The following is a 16,143-nucleotide window of genomic DNA, read 5'->3' as shown; positions in this document are numbered from 1 at the left end:
AAAGTGAGGGGAGGAACAAAACAAGAGACTATCGTACTAGGCCTGACAACATTTCAGATAGTGCTGGAGGGGGGGGGGGGCAGTAAGGAGGGGTGGGAGGAGACAGACGCGGTTGCTATCATACTAGGTCCAGGGACAATTCTGATAGAGTAAGTGCATAGAAGAAAGTAAGGAGAGGAGATAGGAAAAGGGAGTAGGGAATAGGAGGAGAGAGCAGAGAGTAAGCAGTCAAAAAGAGTGGAGAAGCAAAAGGGGAGAGCGAATGCAATTGCAGAAGTCAGTAGTAACACTTAATGTTACAAGCCAGGATACAAGATGAAGATGGGAACAGCATGATTCAGGGCCAACATGAGTACAAGATGCAAAGGAAGTCCAGCATGAGAGTTAAGAAAATGTGACGCACCGTGAATCAATGAAGTCCATATCCAGTGAAAATGTTGCCAACTAAAACATAGTTCAGTAAAAAGTCCTGACAGGAAAATAATTTGCTAATGGAACCAACTTCCTCTGTTTTTTTACATTGTGTGACTAAACCGAACTACATTTGCTATTTTAGGAGTTCATCCTGGCAATCTGATTTACATTCCAGAAATTCTTGACCACAATAAGGAAAATCAAGTGCAAGAATACATCAATGTTATTTTCATCCTTGTGCCTGGTAGGGTATTTATTTCTTAATCAGTATGGCACAGTAAGAAGAAAGCATGCTGAAGAAATGCCACTTACTTATTGTGCTGGAACATGTCTAGTGCTAATTTTGCATCCACTTCCAAAGGCTCAAATGGCAGATCTTTGTGAATTAATTGCATAGCATCTTTCGTAAAAGACTGTAGGTTTCCCTAAAACAAGAAGAAACCATATCCTAGTAAATCCGTCAATTTCTCCACAAAAAGGTCCAAGCATTCTAAGCAGCAATCAATGAGGATAAGATCATTCAAAGTCTAATATATAGGTCATCCATTGGCAATTCATCACTGCACAAGCGTCAGAACAAAACGTCACTCAGAAACCATGTGTTACCTTTTGCACTGTGCAAACAAAAAAAGCGGAAGAGAAAATATAGGCAATCCAATATCAAACAGCAAGTTTCAATGGAAGAGCAGACAAACATTTGCAATAAATACATTAAAATAGCTCAGGATTCGACCGCAGCATTTTCAAGTACTAGTCCACCAGGGGGCAGAGTGGGTCTGATAGCAATGTAAAATCCGGGAAGAGAAGGAGAAAGAAGGGAGAGTTGACCATAAGAACCGGAGAAGAGACTGCAGAGTATAGGGGGTGACACCCACGGAAGTGGGAAGAAGACAGCCGATAAGGCCTGGAGTCAGGGTCAGGGCTATCTTGTGGAGAATGCACCCATTGGTGGGAGACTGGAGGAACTGGCAAATCCTTAGAGAGGGTGGAGATAGAGGAGGAACGTCGATAGAGATGGAAAGGAGAACAGTAGAGGAAGCAAAACAAAAAGGTGTGAAGGGGAGGGAAGGAGGAGATGATAACAGAGTAGAGAAAGAGGTGAAAGTAAAGAGGAGGCTGGAAGGAGAACTCTTAAAGAGAACAAGGTGAGTCGGAATGCTTACCCCAGGAGGATCAAAAAACTGAAAAGCATCTTTGAGGGCCAACTGGTGAGCTTACAATCAGTGCAGGAAAAGGAGACCAGGGCGCCTTACCCCCTGGAAAGACACAGATGGAAGGGAAGAAGAGGGTCATCTGTCACGCTTGAGCCCACAACAGAAGAAAGTAGGTAGGGTACCGAATGCCCAGGAACAAGAGCATCAGTTGATCACCTATGCACAGGCTGGGATGGCAGCCCTGGAAAGCCAAACAGAGGGAAAGGTCCCTGCACAAGCAGAAAGTGACTGTGCCCGATGGAGGAAAATAAAACACCCAAGGAGATCAAATAAAAAAGGTGGAAGCCTTGACCAAGCAAACCGTAAAAATAGCCATAAAAGTCACCTGTGGACTAACCAGGTGAAATGTCTCAAAATCCAGAGAATTTTTAACACTCCAACCATACCGACTGATCAAGTGAAATAAATGGAACAAAATCCCTTGAGCCATCAGATGTAACTATTTGTTGCAGTTGTTTAGCTCAGCTAGGCCTCCTCAAATCTAACAGAACTAGTTACTTTCCATGTTAGTTGCCAGTGGTGGGAAAGAAGCTCCTACTGGCAAGGAAGCAGTGTGACTGATGACCAGAGCATTCGAAGCGAAGCAAACGATCCTGACCAGGCAGACTGGTTAAGGAGCTGCACAGTTATACTTGCTTGTGGTAGGATGACACCTAAATGGTGCCTGAAGATTCATTGTTGGGCATTTTAGTTCTTGTCACATGAATTATGTTCAATATAGGTTCAAGACAAAAAGGAGCTGGAGGAAATAGGAAATAAAAAAGATACAAGAGGTGGAAAAACATATAGACCTTATCCCAGGGGAAAGAGGCATGCGGCAGGCCGTTGAATTTCCATAAGCAGGGATAGGAAATCACATTGCTGTGATAAAATGGTGACCTCATTAGTAAGAGATGAGGAGAAACATTTGCTACTAGAGACCTATGTCTGGGCTGAAGGGGATGGGGCCTAAAATGTAATTCATCTTTAATGATGTCTTATATGACAAACAGCCTTCACACTACACCCTCATCTGGCTATGGGTGACTTCTCATGCATAAAGGTGGGCCATGTGGGAGACCAATTTTGGTTTTAAATTTGAATGAACCGTAAAAAGCACAACATGCTGCAAAATCCCCCATGAAAGCTCAGCAGTGCATTCAAGCATATTTCCTTTTGGAAGATACTTTAAAGATAAACGCAGTCGGGGCCGAGGAAGGTGTGATGTCTACAGTAGCTGCTGTGGCAGGCAAAGGAAGTGGGGAGGTGGATGATGTCTTGGGATGGATTTCCGAAATGAACCCTGGGGATGTGTTTTTGGAGCTCATCCTATTATGGTGAACAGGGTAAGGTAGCAGAGTGGCAAGGCTTAGACTCAGGAGGGCTGTGAGAGTGGTCTAGGGATACAATCGGTCCACACAGAACACAACCAATAACTCCAGTTACACAGTTTAGTATGAAAATATACAATTATGTATTAGGCCTTTAAAATACATACTAAGCAAGTAAAACATTCAGGCAAATATTGTCACACTCTCACTATAAAAATCGATATATACATTCACCCTTAGGAGAAGAAAGTATTTGTTTCAATAACATTAGCACCATGGGCGAGGAAGCCAGCCAATCAGGTGGCTAGGAACGCGGGCTGACATTACCAGTTAAAGCCTGCGTTCTAGGCTGCCTGATGGCCGGCTCCCCCGCTCACCCTCTTCCTCTCACCCAACCCTTTTTTTTTTTAAATCCCTCCCCCCAATACCACTTACCTTTTCACTGCAGAGGTGAGTCCCGCCGCTGCAGCTGCTGCTGCTGCTCCCTTCCCCGCTTTGGCTGCCATGGCAATGGACGAGGGGCTCCATACAGAGCCCCGAGTTCCTAATCCAGGGCGGCCATGTTGGTAGAGTATTTTTGCCAGAAAGGCGTCCTGTGCATGGAAAGAAAACACTTTCCAGTTTTTAAAAGAAAACACATCAGCACCCGACACGGGTGCTAACAGAGATATGCCCCTCGGTGGGCCTGCCACTATCGCCTCAATGTAAAACAGGCAAGCACTCAGATGTATGGAATCCAGTAAAAGACACTTTAGAATAACCATAGAACAGTTTCCCTAATAAGTCCATCCTATGATGTTTTAGGTCCTTGTGGCCTAAAGAAAGAAGTTCCAAGGTTTTCAGGTAGGGATTGGACAATGCCAGTGGTTATAATACAAAGTTCAAAAAGGTAAGTAAATTCACACAATAGGATAGAACTGGGAACGGATTCTTGACCAGGCCCCCAATTACCAAAGTCAGGAAAGGGTGATTCCTTGCCCCCATGTAACCCTGTGGAGAACAGGGAAGACGGAACAGGTATATTAACATAACCCCCTTACTCCAATGTTTCCAGAGACCACTGCTGAGGTTCCAGAATCCGTTGGGGACACAATCTTCTGTGCTTGGTACGGTCGAGGAAGACCCAGGTGTTATGGGTGCAGAGGTCACTTTTGGACGCAGGATTTATTTTGGCCGGCCACAGTGCTTGAACCTTGGTTCCAGAGACCTTGCAGCTGAACACCCAAATGAAGAGAAGATGAAGACTTCTGCAGAGCAGCCAACCTCAGGACACTTCCAAGATGCAACAGGCAATCTTCAAAAGACAAACAAAGAACCAGGTTCTGCAACACTAGGTTCTGCACTGCTTCTGTTGATGCAAGAAGACTGAAAATGGAGCAGCAGGTGCATTGTAGTACAAGCTGTATTTGTATTTGATTGAATTTATATAGCCCTTTAATCCAAAGTGCTTTACATGAGAACAAGCAAAATACAACAAGCATAAGATGGCAATCGAATCACAACTCGAAAACAGTATAAGGAGCTGTAAAGACCGGAGGGGGGGGTGGGTCTGCACTTCTGCGCTGTATATGGTAGAGGGGAGGCACAGAGACCCCTGCCAAGATTCTCTATTATGGTAACGTAGTTGATCAAGGCCTACCTTCTCGGGAGGTGATGCAAGCGGGCTCTTAAGTACAGTGTAGTCCCCAAGCACCCACGAAGCAATGTCCACACACTGTATCGGTTAAAACACAGTCTTTATATAATTAATATTCAAAGTCATATACACAATCACGATAACTCACTTTGTACTCCGAAAATCAACAATGGTAAATATGTACAATTCTAAAGTGGTACCACTAACGTTATTAGATCTTAGTAAAGTGCATACGATCAGGATGACACACAGATCAAAATAAAGAGGAAACCAGCAGTAGAGAGAGGAAGGAAAGCAGGATGGTTGAGCAATAGGCAGAATTCTGGTAACTACCGTTAAACACAGCTCTGTGTGGAGGTCCCCCCACCTGGGCAACCTGTAGAAGAAAGATACAAGCCCAGCCCATATATTGTTCCCCCTTAGGCTTCCCAATAGTTCTGCAACCCCAAAGTACCTTGGAGTTGTAGCGTTCTGCGTCAGGGAAATCGACAACCCTTCTCGAGTGTCCTCCCTTTCAGGCAGGATTCACGGGTCGTCAAACGTCTGACGGAGAACAGGTTGCGCTACGACAGTGAAGTGGCTGCGTCGTTCCTAGCGGTGCTCATTGACTGGGAAGCGTTAACGTCCTGCCAGGAAGAGGTGTGTGGGGCACCTCGGTGTCGATAGTTCTAGACCGCAAAGAGTTGAAGAACTGTGGCCCAGCAAGGGCGTCGAGTCGTCGGCGTCTGTGGTCTTTGGGTGGCAGGAAACCCACCGGTGGATGCTCTTGGGCGCGTCGACGGTCAGGCCTTCTCCAGCAGGATACACCGGCGACGATGCGGACGAGAGCGTCCTTGGATCAATGAAGTTTCTTAGGCAACGGGAGCACGGCGGCTCCGGTCGGCGACGGTGGTCGGCGACAGTGGCGGACAACAGTCCGGGCGCTTCTCCTTGGATTTCCTCAGCAGTCCCTGTATCGGGTCGGCAGCCTGTCGAAGGTCTGTCTACCCGGGATCTTAGACAAAGATCAGCTGTGCACGATGGTCCCTCGTAGCTCGGGAAGCGGGCGCCTTACCAGGTCCTCTCTGGGTCAGTTCTTGAAGCACAGCAGCTTTCAGATTGCGAAGGAGAGCAACAGCAATTCTTCTCGTCCAGCAGGGCTCAAAGTTAAGCTTCACTCCAGTTACTCGTCGTAGTGGACTTCAGCTTCTGAACACGGTTCCTAGCAGTGAGAGGTTCCCAGATATACTGTTGATCTCCCATTCATTCCGCTGGGTCACACTCAAGCATCCAATCACGACTACGGGCATTCATGCAGGCAGGCAGCCAATCAGGCACACGAGGTATTCAGGCCATTCACTTCTCTCTAGACACTCAAAACAAGTTATGTGTATTGGGACAAGTACCGAGCCATTCAACACTCCAAGCTGCATTCATACCAGTTTCGGGCAGGGCTGTCTCAACTATTGTGTCAAACACCAGCTACTAGACAGTCACAACATAGAATGTACATTCGTCACACACTCCATTCACCCAGGTCCCACCCACAGGCGTGCCCACAACATACGGACGTTGAGAAGGCTCCAGCCAGTCTGGTCGGCACGTCCCCACACTACCATATATGGAACTTCCACCCAACAGCCAGTCAGGGGGAAGGGACAGAGGCAGGGCTTCCCGGGACTTCGGGAAGATCAGGGTAACAGGTGATGGAAAGCAAGAGGCCATGGGGGCCATTTTGTCTCCATCAGGAATCTACTGATTCCAATGACGGGGACTGGGCATCCCAAAATGGAGGACGCTCAGGGCACCAGTCATTTCAGCACGGAGCTGCCACCAGCCCGTACCCTGCTCTGTGGGTCACACACAGGTGCCCAAAAACATACACCAGGGGCACAGGGTTGTACCCCTACCCATGGGTGCCATAAGGGTATCCCACGGGTCCGTTCACCAAACCAAAAGGAGAGAGAGCTGCACCGACAGGAGTCCCACATGAACTCCTGCGCAGAAAACATGACAGAACACACAATAAAAAGCAGTAAAGGACAAGGATACAGAGGCCCTGTCCCTCCGATGCATTTCCAGCATCACAGGAATAATTTACAATATTGCAGAGGTGAGTAGGGAGGGGCAGAGGTGTGCAGGGGAATGGTAGGTGTTAGTGGAGGTAAGAGCGGGAGTAGGAGGGAATGCAAGAATGTGTGAGGAAGAAGAGAGGAAAGAGTTAGACTAGATGAGAGCAGGGGGTGGGGAGGAAGGAGGTAGAGAGGATGGAGAGGGTAAGGAAGAGCAGGAGTAAGAGTTGAGGAATGAGGGGGAGGGAACCTGAGAGGAAGCGAAGGGTGTTAGGGAGGTGAGTGAAAAAGGTAAGATTTTAGAGAAGAGCGAAAGGAAGAGTAGGAGGGGGAAGAGCGGATGTGAAGGGGGAGGTGGTTCCAGTGGAAGGGAGCGAGGAGTTGGAAAGAGCGGAAGCGGGAGGGGGCGCAGGGTGGTGGAGGAGGAGAGAGTAGGAAAAGATTAGCAGAGCGGAGAGAACGAGAAGAGGTATAGAACGTAAGAAGGGAGGGGAGGTAGGGGGCGGGGGCAAGACCATAGAGGGATTTGAAAACAAGACAGAGGAACTTGAATTTTAGCTGGGAGTGACAAGAGAGCCAACCTAGAGAGGTGAGAGAAGAGGAGATGGAATCAAGAGGAGAGAGAAGGCAGAGGGAGCGGAAGGCAGAGTGGTAGATAGATTTGAGTGGGGAGAGATGAGAGGAGGGGAGTCCAAAGAGAAGGGAGGAACAGTAGAAGAGCCTGGAAAAGATGAGGGAGTAGATCCTCCAAGTTCAAAGGATAGAATCAGAATGGTGACAGCTGCTGTGAGGTAGCCCAGAAGAGAGCTGGTCAGTACACCTGTTGGCTCAGGAAAGATATACCAGTGCTCAGAAGGCACAGATCCTCGAGCAGGGCTAGAGACTGGTTGTTACCACCGGTCCAGCATCTAAAGCTCCAGTGAGGGTATTCTTGGAATCAGGATATAAGAGCAGGGCTTCACCAGGACTTTACTGGCGTTAGTGCTGGTCAGTTGTAGGGGTTGCCAACGGGTTGCTTTTTTTCATTGAGGACTTGACTCCTACAATGCTGTCAAGAATTGCTGCAGGAGTCCCCCTTTTATCCAAGATTTGTATTGGAAGTTAGTTTGTACAGGTCCCTCAATGGTAAGGTGCTTTATTTAAACTGGCAGTGGCTATCCAGTTGTTAGGGGAGTTTTCCTAAAGTCCACCTTGGGGTAAGACTTTATCAAACTATTCCAATGGCATATATCTTCAACTCTTAGTATCAGTCTGTACTGCTCAGTGGCAGAGCAGTCAGGCTGATCATAAGAGGAAGATGTGAGCAGTAGATATGTGCACTGAACACAGTTAGTAATGCAATTCAAAGACACAGTTACATAATAGACGTTTTAAAAAAACTTAGCACATTAAACCAAAACACATCAGATTACTTGTAGATAGTTTTCAAAGGACCCTGTTTAGTTTGTAGTTGCTCGCGGTTGCAATTGCTACAGCTTTTTGACACTAATGAAAGTTTTACTGTATTAACGGTAACAACGCACACCCGCGCACACACAAAGATGCACAGTAATTGTATTTAGCCAGCAAAACCTCATAAAATAATGTCTTTATGGAAGGAAAATAGTTGGTTAGTGAAACAGTAGCAGGGCTTAAGGTTCTACAGGCAGTTTCATCGCACAGTAAGGCTTTTTTAAAGTCCAATTTGAAACCCTAGCTAAAAGTAAGTTCGGAGGGCTCAAAGTCTTGTGAAGAAGCAGAACAGCAAAGATACTTTTAGTCTCTAGATAAAGGATAATTAGAATAGCAGCACAACGTGGGAAAGCCTGTAAAAAGGACTTGCAAAAGGGATGCAAGCAGCAGCTTGGGTCAAAGGTAAGAATAGACACTCTGGACACTTATATGTGCACTCAACGCTCTGGAGAGACTTCTTGGATCAGTACTTTTGGTTTGAAGAAATGTTTGTGGCTGGATTCTCCTTGATGTGGCAGTGCTGAACCTGACCTCTGGATTCCTTGGTTTGGTGACGGCGCCTTTTCTGTAGATCCAACAAAGAAGACAATTCACCCGGTCTTCTTTTCTGGAGTCCTGCACTCTCGTGAGGGGACTTGGATGAGTCGGATTGTGTCTCTGGAGCTCAGCAAAGACTTGGATGGATTTGGCCTTGTCAAGACTATGCACTAGGATTAGGTCGAAGGTCTATTCGCAGTCTGCAGCTCTTGAGTTCCACAGCACCTCAGGGGTTTGGCTCAGATTGTAGTTCGTCTTAGGAATGGTTGGTCCCACCAGCCAAAGGGAAGGAGTCGTCCTCTTTGGAGTTTGTCTGTCACATAGAAAACTGTGTCAGGACAGCAGTGGTAGCTTCACAATGGTGCAAAGGGTCTGCAGGTGTCTCTGGTAGTCTTGTTCAGTTACTTCTGTTACCACTGGTCGACTTCGCTTTCACCTCAGAAACCTCACCTTTCATTCATTTTCACCACACACTCCTCTGCAATCTCTTTCAGCAGTTCACAGAAAGGGACAGGTGGTTGTCCAATCAGGACAGCAGACCTCCAGTGGGAGCTGGTTCCATTCAGGCACTCAGACTGACAAAGAGCAGCGGAGTGAAAAACTCCATCCCTACTTCCTGCCTGCCCAGACACACTGGAGCCTAGGCGGGTACACCCAGGGTTCCTGCCAAAGGCAAAACACACACAGAAATCTCCCCCTCCCAGAATGGTAGAAGTAGGGCTAACAAAGAACAACCACGCTAGAAATGGTAAAAAACATAAAAGGAGGGAGCCATCAAGTTATTACTTATGTGACCCTATTGGGCACAACCAGGACTGTGAATACAGTCTGTGGTAACACACAATAGTTGGTAGAACATGTCCATTGCCCCCAGTCATAACTAGAGGGTAGTCTATGTGACTAAAATGTCACAGGAGCACAGAGAAGGGGGATATGAAAGTAGTGTGTACCAATCTCTCAGAATCAAAAGAATCTAAAGTTTTAGGAGAGATACAAAGTATCTCTCTATCCTTAAGAACAGCAGAAAGAAAAGATAAAGAAAGAATCGCAAAGGAGAACCCAAGGGGTTCCCAGCAACACTGGCCATAAGGAGTTGTGTGCTGCAAAAGTAAAATACAGATGCCTTAAAAGAGATATGCAGTAAAGTAGACTGCATAGAAAAAGTAAAACACAGAACAGAGTCCCAAAACGTAGAGCCCATAAGAATGAATGAGTGGAAAAAGGCTCCACACATTCAGGATATAAAGAAAAGGTCCAGAAGTCCAGCAAAAAGTGCTGAGGGTCTCACTAGGAGAGGGGATGAAGCATAAAAATGATAAATCTCCCTAACACCAGTCTGGCCAAAACACCTGCCGAGCAACACACACTGAGGCAACAGGATGTGTACCTGGACCAGACAGCCCCAAACCCCACATCTGGGTTTAGTTTTACACACAAACTGCCTCTTTTCCTGGGAAAGCAGCCGCTTTCCGCTGAAAAGGGCTTGCCATATATGGAAATTCCAGACCAGAGAGGGTAGGAAGAAGGCCAAAGAACAGTAAGGACAGGCAATATCCTTGTGGCACAGCCATCTGAGGGTGCTAGCTTTAGGAGCCTTTTACTGTAAATGCAAAGGTGCACTAGTAAAACGTTTATAGCATGGCACCAAAATATCTGATGCCACCAGCCCATCCTAGGCACACTGTAAATGTAACAAAAAAGTCTCCCAAAAAAAGTTCTAATACACAAACTGGCAGGCTGCTGCCACACTTGCGAATGTTTCCGGCGCATGCGAATGGGAAATTACCAGGTCATTACGGCCCTGCCAGACCCGGTAATTGCCCATTTGCAGGCGCCACAATAAAAATGCTCCCCATTCCCATTTGAGCCCCATAGGGTTTAATGGGATTGGAGAGGTCGGATGCACCGGCACCATTCATAAAGTTGCCAGTGCACCCGACATGCTCTGCTCGCGGGTGGTCTGAACTGGCGGGCGGGAAGGTACCCGCGAGCAGAACTCGTAGTTTGCCGGTCCGGTAACAATGGTACCGGCAAGCTAACCGGTACTGTTGATACCAGACCGGCAAACTTATAATGAGGCCAAAAGTATCCTAATCGTACTTCATTTTGAAAGTGATGTGTGCAATTGTAACACTACAAGAAACTTACTAATAGAGTCATACTCTCTCAGTGCTGATAGTCTTCTGGGCTGAACAGATTCCCATAGCAATGAGCTAAAAGACAAGGGAAGTAAAGCAGAGGGCTTTATTTACCTCCATAAGGTCTGGTCATGAGTCAAAATAAAGCAAAAACAAATGGGTGTCGTATAGAAGTCTATGGGAGAAAAAACAGAAAAAAGGCAATCTTTCCTAAAAGTCTTTGGCCGACTGTAGGGTATTAAGCAGGTGCAGCCATTGAGCGGTTGCCTAGGAAAATGGAGGTCAACAGGAGTACACACAAGCAGCCATAAGGGAACACAAGCCTTCCTGGCGATCTGACTGTCCGACTCCTCTCTTGCGAGTTCTAGTAACTTTACACCATTCTCTGGGAACAATTCTAAATAGAGCCAGTAAACGGGTGGAGTCAACTCGCAGCGGGTCTGCTGTGGGTGGGCACAAAGCTATAACCTAGTTTACTTACTTTTCTGCAGTCCCTTGTCTTGTCAGATCGGCCTGCATTGTTTCCCTGTCCTCCAAGCCCCTTTTGTGTCCCACCGATCCAATGGCTGCAACACAGAGCCGAGTGCACCCGTTTTCTAGTCCTGTCGATGTCCTTTCATGGGGGGACACCCAGTATTTTGAAAAATATTCTCCCCACAGAGAATACCACTTTTCTGTTTTTCTTTTTCACTGATGACGTTAATTTCTGCCTCACCCTTGCAACCCAACTTATGGTCCAGCCTCACTCTCACTGTTCACATATGCAGCCACAACACGTAGGCCACTTGTATTGCAGCCAAGAGTTCTAGACCTGACGCATAGTAAACTTACACTGTTAACCCTATCCAACGCACCTATATATTAGTTACTAAGTAATGTAGTGAAGTAAAAGGAAACAGAGCATCCAACTAGGTGATAACAAAACAAACATGTCGAAAAGAAGTATGATAATTAGGATTGTGCATCTATTAATTTATTAATTCCTAATCCATCTGCAATTTTCTTCTTTGTATGCCTTTGCAATTGACACCTGTCATAAACTAACCTCTGGGATATCTTTTTTCATCTGGATACCAGATCTATATTCTATGCTCTACATAGATAATTTTAGGCTAGGGCTAGATTAAACATTCTGGGTATGACATCTTTAAATGCATAATATAAAATGCAATATGGCACCTGCAACCTTCTTTAGGGCAGAGGATGGTAATGGCATCTACTGTCGATAGTGTAGAGAACAGCAATTATCTCAGACAGACAAAAGATAGATGCTCAAGGTAAGGCGCACATGGTGAACTAGGGAAGGAAGCATGCTCTTCTATTTCCAAAGTGATGGAGGGTACTGTGACGAATCCTCGGATGTCATCGTCCCCATTTCCCTGCGGGGAGGCCCTTCTCATGTGGCCAGAGTGCTGCAGCACTAGTCCAGAAGACCCCGTGGAGGTGGCAAAATGAGGGAGGATCAGATAGGGAGGGATTTCCCTTATGCGAATGGGGACGAAATGTGTAGGAGAACACCATGTCTTCCCTACACTCCAGATCCTAAACCTCATGACCAAGTTCCACAAACCCCAATATTGTATTGTCAAACTAATAAGGTAGATCATTCTACTATTACTAAGTCAAGTAAGAGCCCTGTTCCATTCTGGGTAAATAATAATACTGAGACGAGGAAGAGCCCTATCCCACACTTGGCAAGTAATAATACTCGGATGAGTAAGACACCCACGAGTAGTGAGTAACACTTATGAGAACCACAATACCCGGTCAAGTGTTTGTCCATGCTGGATTGGTCCTTCCCCGCTTAAAAGGCCAGCAGTAAAACAGAAGGGGAGACTTTCTCCTGTTATGGACCAGGAGCTCGGTAGCGGGTGTGAATCACGGCAGAGCAGAAGCTGGCGGGAGGAAAACGGTGTCCTGACTGGAGGCAAACGACCAGAGACTCCTGAACTGCTGCCGCCAGAAGGGTAGCAAAAAGCAGAAACATCCCAGCGGAACAGGAGGACGATATTGCGAACGGACATCACCCCGCTCCTGGAGACTGCTGCAAAGGCTACAGAGAGCCGCGGAAGCCGCCGAGAGACCCAACCAAGATCGGGTGAAGCCAAAGACAAAGTCCAGGACCTGTGAGTCCTCAGGAGAGGACTGGGACATTCGAGCACTGTCAGGGAACCAGGAAAGAGGGTTCCCAGATGATGGAAGGTAAAAGAACTGCCCAAAGTGTATTCACTGTAATCTTCCTCGTCCCAGTACTTGATAAAACTGGGAAGTAAAAGTGTAGACTGGGAAACCAAAAGGTTGTATATCTTTTGAAGAAGAACACAAAAAGAAGGGAAGAAAAACCTGTGAAACTAAGAGAAGGCTACTCCCTTACCTTGTGAATATTGCAAGAGATGAAAAAGTAACACAAGCCTTGGCAGGACAGTATTCCAGGCAACCTGTTGCAAGTCTGGGACCTGCACCCAATTATAAAGTTCACATTCTGAAAGTCCTGACAGAGGACTATACACCATGTATTGTGATTGCGAGTCTGGGACCCACACCCAATTGCAAATAAACTGTGAAAGTCAAGAAGAGGAAAGACCTCTTGGGTGTGTGAAATCCAGGGGAAGGGAACCATACCCCCCTGGCTGGGAAAGTTGCATACTGTGAAGAAAGTCCTGGCAGGAGAATACACCAGGTGAATTGATTGTAAATCTGGGACCCACACCCAAATATATAATAGACAGTGAAAGTAAACCACTTTGAATGTGGGGAATCCAGGGGAAGAGGGAATCATAATTATAATAATTATACCCCCTGAAATAGGAAACTGTGGAAAAGAAACCAAGGGAGGAACCATATCCCTTGAACTATAGTGTTGTTTTAAACTTTACATTTTCTGAAGAACTCAAAGAGAAACACCTCCTGAGAATTGCGATTGTGAATTGAAAAGAATTTGAGAAACTCAGGGGAAGGAGACCCCCTCCTGAGGATTGTGGAACTTTATTTTTGCACCTTTTGGAAATGTGGGTTGGGCAGAGCGGCATAAATGCGGCAGTAACGCCATTACCACTGCATTACTGCTCTGCCCAAACCCATGTTTCAGCTGTAAGTGGGAGATATACCTCCAGTTTTCCTGGAGGTAAATCTTGCCACTTTCCGCCCATTTGCGCTGCTACTACCGCGGCGCAAATAGCGCTGCAGTACTAGTGCCCATAATGGCAACACAACCAACCCCCCGCAACTCGAGATCCGGCGCCAATAGCAATTTGTGTTGGTGGCATTCTGGAGGATTTACCGTCGGGATACCGCGAAGGTCGTGATAGAGCCCTATATCCCTTTGCACTTTATTTTGAGTTTAGCCTGTAAGGGTTGGGTTAGGATTTTGGACACAGGATGCAAAACTCTTTACTTTTGGACATTCAGCCACCGACATCCTTTATAGTTTTGTCGAGGCAGGGAAATCCCTCATAGTAATAGGGCGAGATAGGTCTTTCTCAACCCTCCTTGTCTTTAATAAAAGTCTATAGCAACCTTCATAATTCCACTATGTCCGAGTCTTACTCCTGATTCCTTACAGTACAAATTATGCCCTTTGAGTCCTACCATTTAAAAGCAGTATTTGGATGCCTCCTCAAAGTAATGGCTAACATAGTATGGCCTGTTTTAAACAAGCATCGGCAATGCCAATAGGTTTGGCGTTTACTGTTGTTCTTTGCATTATGCATTTATAGGAGAGTTAAAAGTTTTAAATGAAGATGAGATAAAGTGCCTAAACTAAAAATGTGGTCTAATGACTCTGTGAATTGTGCTCAAATGGCGCAGTGTGCCTAATGCAAACATGCCACCCAGGTAAGGCATCCTGACAGTGACCCCCACCCATGCAAGGGTGTGTCTGGATTGGAAAGGACTGCTTACCTTCAGAAGAGCTGCAGTCCACCATCTTGCATGCACAGAAGAGCAGGTGGGCGCACTCTTGCTTGTGGAGTCTGAGCTGCCTTCCTCTCCAGCAGCTGACAGTAGGGATGCAGGGGAGAGGCACGGTGTGCCCCCCCATACATGCCTCACCGCTCCCTGATCTCCAATTCTCCACGTCCCCTGTGGAGAGGGCATCGGGCTAACAGCAGCATCACTCCCCCCCCCCCCACCCTTCACCTGCCACAGAATCCGGGGAGTGCTGGGTGGACGGTGAACATCAGCAGCGCTGCTAGCAGGGAGCTCTACCAGAGCAGGAGTGGAGGGGTTTGGGCTATTTACCCCCCTCCCCACCCCATCTGCTTCTTTAAGGCAAGGGGTGGGAGGGATTGGACAGCCGGTTTCTATGTAACCTCCCTTGCTTCTGTCAAAAGGCATCACTGGGCACAAAGGGATGTGCAGTGGGCTGCAAGCTGGTTACTCTTGCCACAGAGGTAGGGGGACTTGAAATTATTCCAGATCAGCAGCTAGGGGTCAGACAGGTATCTTCGTGTGTATGTGTGCAAAAGTGCCAACTTGGTTGTCTCATCCCCTCACAAGCAACGAGATGGAGTGCAATGTGTGTGCATTAACTTTTCAGGTTGTATATGAACTTTTGATTCAAATCTTGGATTGTACCTACACGAAACGTGAATAATGTCACTTTTTTCCAAACAGCTTCGTACAATATATGTATACGTAAACCAGTTTGACCTGCACAGCTGACCCTTATTTGATATGCCAACACCCACCCCTTGATCTATTGGGGCACCCTGATTTGCCCCCACATAATTTCTAGAGACACCAGTGAAAGCGCCCTGTAAATCACATTCTCAAACGCCTAAGTTGTACTAACATCGCCCAAGCTGATCCTCCAAAAAGTAGAATCATTCGACTTTACGTTTTTAATTTGAAAGTTTAAGCTGGTCTGCGTATCTTATCAGTCAACAAGACTGCATTGATTGAGAGTTCGGGGCACTGTAGACTCGCAGTAGCAGATCACTTCAGTCACGCCACGTTTCCACTGCTATTTTGACAGGTGGAGTGCCATGCTCACATAGCAGCACAGAACAGTAGAATGAAAGCAGCAAGAGCTAAAAGTGCGCACACACGACAGGACACCACCACATACGGAAACCCTTTTAGAACAGGTGGCAGGGCCACTTTCCCATTCCAACTCAGTTACTCAGAGCCCCAGACTTCAGCTCCTGCAGAAAAAATGCTAGAGGAGGCACATACCCAGGAGAGCGGCCGTCCAGTGGCGCCACCGAGCAGTGCCATGTAGAACACATCCAGACGGAATGAACTGTTCCTGCACTCCACTACTGATCGCCGGAGACGGTGCGCGGGATACTCGCCCTCTAACCACCAACTGCCCTGGGGGAGGCCATCGTTGGTGTGGACAGCACCCAATGAATAGCGCAATTTCTGATGTGAAAAAAGCACAATCTCCCA

At 46.8% G+C, this 16,143-nt stretch overlaps 1 protein-coding gene across 1 annotated transcript in view; it reads right to left on the bottom strand.

The window, feature by feature from the left end:
• MRPL39 (mitochondrial ribosomal protein L39) overlaps nt 1-16,143 on the bottom strand; it is a 267,884-nt gene that overhangs the window by 44,245 nt on the left and 207,496 nt on the right. The window contains exon 6 of the mRNA XM_069636391.1: nt 727-839. Within this exon, the coding sequence (XP_069492492.1) occupies nt 727-839 (113 nt within the window). The remainder of the gene's footprint in view (nt 1-726; nt 840-16,143) is intronic.

The sequence above is a fragment of the Ambystoma mexicanum genome, chromosome 7p (genome assembly GCF_040938575.1).
Source record: "Ambystoma mexicanum isolate Mex_15411 chromosome 7p, UKY_AmexF1_1, whole genome shotgun sequence".
Taxonomy (NCBI): domain Eukaryota; kingdom Metazoa; phylum Chordata; class Amphibia; order Caudata; family Ambystomatidae; genus Ambystoma; species Ambystoma mexicanum.
This window is presented reverse-complemented; position numbering and strand designations above follow the sequence as displayed.